The following is a 6,041-nucleotide window of genomic DNA, read 5'->3' as shown; positions in this document are numbered from 1 at the left end:
GTTACTTTCCCCAGTGGCGGATCCAGGAATTTCATAACGGGGGCGGGGGCGCAGTAGAAGGCAGGGGGTCTGGGGTCTGCATTGAAGCACTGATTGGGGTCCGGGGGCAAAACCCCCAGAAGCTGATGAATTCTTACAAATAAGAGATGTTTTTGCCTTGGTTTTAGGATAATGGACATAGAAGTTCTACATACAAAAAATTCAAAAGGGGAGGGGGGGGGGGGGGTTGCACCCGGCGCGCCGGCCCTGGATCCGCCTCTGTTCCCTATCAAAGGAGGTGTTTGTTTTCTATCCGCAAATGTCTCGGGGATATAAAACACAGAATTACTTGCATAAAAATTATGTTCAATAAAAAACCATTAGAAATCTTACATTTATTAGAATCCAGCATCAAATCAAAGTATGCCATTGACGAGTCACTAGATCAAAATCGACGAATACCAAGTAGTAGATTTTTAATTAAAAAATACACAATAAATGGAACATCGATTTTTCAGATCTGTCATTCATTTAAAGATTCGATATTTTTCTCACGAATTTTAACATTATTCGATCTTTCGATGACAAAGAAAATGAAATTTGATAAACTAGAAATGAAGTTAGGAAAGCCTGTGTTGTATTTAAACCACAATACATATTTTATCAAATTCAGAGACATACAGGTATATTGCAATTGCTTACTGCCCCTGTATCACCAGGGATTAATGAGAGAAGAGTTAAAATTATAAAAGAAGCAAAGAGTGTAGCGCATAGTCTTGAGTTCATTTTAACAAGGATCCTTGAACGTTGAAAGCTCTTTTGTTTGGAACTACACCAAGATCTGTGACGTCATAAGTTCTTGGACGAAGCATTTTTTGAACGACATATAAAGCTGAAACATCATTTGGTGCTGATTCTGAAAAATAAATCAGCATTGTCTGACATTGTCTATAATTACATGTATCTTTGAACTTCTCTTTTTAATAAATAAAACAAGATCATAAATCCTTCTCTTGGTATACCCGCAATAAAATATCATATAATCTCATTTTATCGTAGAAAATTCATGTGTTTGCAAGAGAGCCTAGGTATATAATATTCAAGCTGAAATTAAATAAATTTTTGATTTGCCCGAGAGAAAAATTATTATTCATAAGCAATTTTTTTTATTTCATACCATTGGAATTTTCAAATGGTTGCTCTTCTGTTTCGGCTTGAATCTTCTTCAAAAAATAATCTCTTAGGATCCGTCTCTCCGCAGAAATGTTTGAAGTGCCAGATACCGATGCTGTGAAAGTTATTGAAATCGATTATATGATTCAAGAATGATGACCACGTTGTAAAGGTGAGAATAGAGAAGAGAAAAAACGATAAATTTTAACTGATATGAAAACTGCCTTAAAATTTCATGTAAAATATACATATCAAAGAAAATAAAATATATCACTAACTTGAACAATCGAGATTGTTTATAAATGTGAAATGATAAATAAATGATAATTGACATGAGAAGCTATAATAAACAAAAAATGTAGTTTTCTGCTGGTAATAAATCAAAGTTTATTTTCTCTCCCATATTCAATCAAGCTTTCACAAATATTTTTTTCCAGAGAAAAAAAAAATTCTCAAGTTTTCCTTACCAAATATCATAGTATTCATATAGTGGACTTAGTTCTTTCACTCATTATATTGCCATTCTTGCAATTGTTATTGAAAAAAGCATTATAACTTAGTCTTGTATGTTTTATTTTTCCCCAGTTTACCATCATTGATATAAAATGTGTAAGATTGTATTACCCCAACATGTTCGTCAGCAAGGCTCTATATAATAAAAGTTGCATTGTAAATTAAAGTTTCTAATGCAGAGATAAAAACTTAGATAGTATGCGGACACTATTGTATTAAAAAAAAAATATGTGTGAATCGATAAATTTGAGTAAATGAAAATTGTTTGTAAACAGTATGGCACAAATTCCATAAGTCTTGCTTCATTTTTTTTTTATTTTAGAAAAAGACGGGGGGGGGGGGGGGGCGATCTAATACTCAGTACATGTATAAACATACATGTATTTCAAGGATTGACAAACGCACGATAAATTTACTTGTAGTTTAAGTTTACCCATTTATTGGATTGCATATAATGTGAAATTACCGCATTAGTATATGCATATATTTTGATGAAAATGCGGTCGACCATCAAAGCGAAGTAAAAAAAATCGACAAAATTATATACATTTAATTAGACTTTCTAATTTCTTATAAATTTTGCTTTCCAAAAGCAAGAGTGCATTTTCTATGAAAAAATTCATAAGAAAAAACCAAAGAAGTTTCACATCTTTTTGCTGTAAAATAATAGTGAACTCCATTTAGGTGAAAAGTATAGTCAGATATTAACTTAAATTTTCTCTACCGACCTTGTGTGCTTGCCCGAAAGGTTGTAATTAGCCTTTGATACAAGATGTTTAAAACATATATGTGGTTTAACGCACAGGCACTTGGGGTATGGACCCCCCCTTTTCCATTTTTTTTTCTTTTTAAATCTGGGGTCCAGTCACCCTTTTTCCAATTTTTGTATTCTAATATGCACTATATATTATCAATAATGCAACTCTTTTGTTTCTATCAGCTGTTTTTAAATATATCGTTTTCGACTGATACACAAAAAAGATCAGTCAAAAACGATATATTTCAAAAACAGCTGATAGAAACAAAAGAGTTGCATTATTGATAATATATAGTGCATATTAGAATACAAAAATAGGAAAAGGGGTGACTGGACCCCCGATTTCAAAAGAAAAAAAAATGGAAAAGGGGGGGGGGGGTCCATACCCTAAGTGCCTGTGGTGCCCATGAAAAATTCATAGGGCGACGTCAGTCTTCACAAAATAAATATGCTGGTGTTTACTTTTTCAATGGACACAACTGCAATTAGGCATTTTTCAAAAGAACAACAACTTAATTTCGTCCATAAACACGAAAACTGTGGTTTATATGATTCTAAAGCATACTTAAGAAATTAAAAAAAAATAAATAAACTTTATAATTTCCGAAAGTCATATTTTCATAAATTGGGTATATGGGCGTATACTGTTCACAAAAATGATTGAAAATCGACATCTTTTAAAACTGATTTTGCAGGTTTATTACCTTAACAAAATTTTATTTCCTTCTCTGCTAGTCTAGCTATTTTGCCATTCATCCGTATAAATAATTAAAAGGAGAGCACTTTTCATATTTTTTAAAAAATGTAATCAATTTATTAAAAACATAATCAATACTAAAACGCGTTATTCAAATTTATACTAAGAGTTATACTTACCTTTAAATATATTAGCAAAAACCATCCCGGAAAATATAATAAAGAATTTAAAATAACTCATTTCAAAAAATTGCCTTCCGTTTGTTCGAAGTGTTTTCTTAATCGCATCTAGTCATCAAATTCAATCCATTTATTCACTTGCCTTTATTCTTCAGGTGGAACTGAGCTGCGTCATTTATTCTGAGTGCTCGTGTCAAATGGGGAATTCTAAATTCGATATTATAGTTTGTTCGTTGATTAGTCAAAACCCCAAGGGTCGGTCTAATTAACGCAATATGATTTACATGGCAATGAATTATTCTTCTTTCTCTTGTGACAGAGAGTGTGGTTTTTATGATAATGACAGCTTAATAACAGCTTAAAAGAAAATTACATGCGATGAGAGAAAATTGCACTTAATGGAGGGAAAGTTGGAGAAAAAGAAAAGCAAGAGAACCCAGAAAAAGCAATTAAACCCTTGTCATTATATTGGAGAATGAAAGCAATAAAAATATGAAATTAAAATAAAATTTATTGAAATGATCTGTCATTTCTACAGATTCTCCGATCATCAGGTATAACTGGTGCTGTGAGAATGATACATTTAATGAATATAGATGTAAATTGTAATTCAGCACCACGGGGTAAACAGGCACTGACATTTTCAATTAAGGATTGATTTTGAAAGTTAATTCAGTGTGCCTCCCAGAAATCACCTGTCGGGCATTCCCAGTGACAGAAGAGCAAATACCGTAGGTGGGACTTAATGCATGAGTCAGATTTTTGGGTGACAAATTAAATTTCTTTGCGAATGTGACGTGTAATAATGAGGCATATTTTGTAATACCTTTTCATCAGTGCATGTATACTATTAATAGTAAAAGTACGCTAAAATATGTTACAGAATCATGTTAGATATATTCTTATTTTTTACCGAATTACCTCTAATTTTATTAAGTTTTATGCTTAATTTTTAAAATTTGACCGTTAAAATATGCATAAATATTTGCATGCTCTGAGAACGATCAGTTTTTAAACCGAGGCAGGCTACTCGCACATAAGTTGATGTTACAGTGAATTCAACAACCACGTTTGAAGTCAGCATTCCGTAGATTCAATGGTCGTTATAATGACCTTATAAGCAAATATTATTTAACACTGGGTCGTATTTTGGCTGACTTGTTTCCTATAAATTGTCAGATCAGTCCTTTGTTTTTCAATACATAGGGCTCACGGCGGGTGTGACTGATCAACAGGGGAGGTCGGTGTTTTATGCCCTGTTCACAGATTTGTATTGTTTGAAGTTTTTTTTGACTGTTCGTTATCTTCACCTTTTTCATTTTACACCTACTAAGAACTTTCTACAAAGCTTAATTTGGCCCAAATCATTGTTTATGAAATATCAATATTTGCCCCTATAACAGATTGCCATTTGACTTAATTGCGGTAACTTTTATTGCAGGATATTTTCATTTTAACATTGAAATATTCTATATCAACCATTTTCATCTCCAATTCACTCATTTATTTTCAAATTTTGGAAAATGGACTTCTCAATCAGAATTCAAAACAAGGAATGTTTGAGAAATATATACGCTTCCGTGTTACAAAATTAAAAATGGAACAAGTTTTTAATTTAGAATGTATGTAATGATAGTGAAAACAATTGATCATCTACTTGTCAGTGGCACACATGTACAATATGTAAATAAGTTTAATCTCTATCAGACATCAATATCATTAGGGGTGTCGCCTGAGTGGCGCTGTTTGCTCTACAGTCGCAGAGTAAGGAGATGATCCTTAGAAGGCGGGTTCAAATCCCACTACGGAACTTGGAGATCGGCCCTTCGGATGAGACCGTATAAACTGAGGCCCCGTGTCGCAGTAAGTGCTGGCACGAAAAAGATCCCTTCACTGCTCAAGTGTCGAGTACAGGTCTAAATTTGTAGCCCTCCACCGGCAATTTGTGGCGTCTAACTAGGAATGAAACATTCTTGAAGGGATATTAATCAAAACAAACATTTGGGGTGATTAGAGGGTACCAAAATTTGATGTCTGTTAAGGAAATAGTTTTCCTGATACTTGGTTGACAAAATCTTCCTGTGTCTAATGTCTGTGTTGTTGACCCTTGACCTTGTGACGTCATTTGGGGTCATTTTCTCACTTGGGGAAAGAAGTTGTATCAGGTTTGACGTCTGTCAAGCAAAGAGTTCTCAGGATAATGAGCGTCAGCGGTTGTTATGTTTAGAGTAGGTTTTTTTTACCTTGTGGCCTCAAATTTGAAAATCTACAGTGGTCCGCTTCTCCTTAGGGGACACCAGTGTACCAAGTTTGATGGCTGATAAGCAAAGGGTTCTCAAGATTTTGAGTCGTCAATAACTTTCTACGTCAACTTTGACACTCGACCTTTGAAATTGTGACTTCATAATGAACGGGGGTATCTACTCCTTCAATGAAACCAGTGTACCAAAATTGATTTTAGAACTCTTTAGGAATCTTTAGATACATGTATCAAGCAGTCAATAGGATAATTTTCCTATGTCCAGTTTGATCCTTGACCTTTGACCTTCTGACTTCAAAATCTTACGTGGTACATGTATCTACTTTTCAATGGAAACCAATGTACCAAGTTTAATGTCTGTCTAGCAAAGGATTCTCAAGATATTGAGTGGTCAGTATTTTCTTGTGTCCAGTTTAACCCTTGACATTTGATCTTTTGACCTCATAATCATTAGGGGTCCTCTACTCCCTGAGGGGAACCAAT

At 33.8% G+C, this 6,041-nt stretch overlaps 1 protein-coding gene across 1 annotated transcript; it reads right to left on the bottom strand.

The window, feature by feature from the left end:
• Nucleotides 1-359: 359 nt before the first annotated feature.
• LOC133188993 (uncharacterized) lies at nt 360-3,441 on the bottom strand. Its single transcript, XM_061324448.1, has 3 exons — nt 3,299-3,441; nt 1,157-1,267; nt 360-895 (listed from the first exon to the last, which is right to left on the bottom strand). The coding sequence occupies exons 1-3, from the start codon at nt 3,357-3,359 to the stop codon at nt 762-764; spliced, it is 306 nt and encodes a 101-aa protein (XP_061180432.1). The 5' UTR covers nt 3,360-3,441; the 3' UTR covers nt 360-761.
• Between the last annotated feature and the right edge of the window lie 2,600 nt (nt 3,442-6,041).

This window comes from Saccostrea echinata, unplaced genomic scaffold (genome assembly GCF_033153115.1).
Source record: "Saccostrea echinata isolate AGI-Se365-2 ecotype Australia unplaced genomic scaffold, CSIRO_AGI_Sech_v1 ptg000016l, whole genome shotgun sequence".
Taxonomy (NCBI): domain Eukaryota; kingdom Metazoa; phylum Mollusca; class Bivalvia; order Ostreida; family Ostreidae; genus Saccostrea; species Saccostrea echinata.
Note: the sequence above shows the minus strand (reverse complement) of the source record. Positions and strands in the feature narration are given on the sequence as shown.

Bases quoted from the DNA above. Each gene is read 5' to 3' on its own strand.
- LOC133188993 (XM_061324448.1), bottom strand. From the start codon at position 3,359: ATGAGTTATTTTAAATTCTTTATTATATTTTCCGGGATGGTTTTTGCT. The intron at 1,268-3,298 runs GTAAGTATAACT...TAACTTTCACAG, and splicing joins TTTTGCTAATATATTTAAAG to CATCGGTATCTGGCACTTCA. The intron at 896-1,156 runs GTATGAAATAAA...TTTATTTTTCAG, and splicing joins ACCATTTGAAAATTCCAATG to AATCAGCACCAAATGATGTT.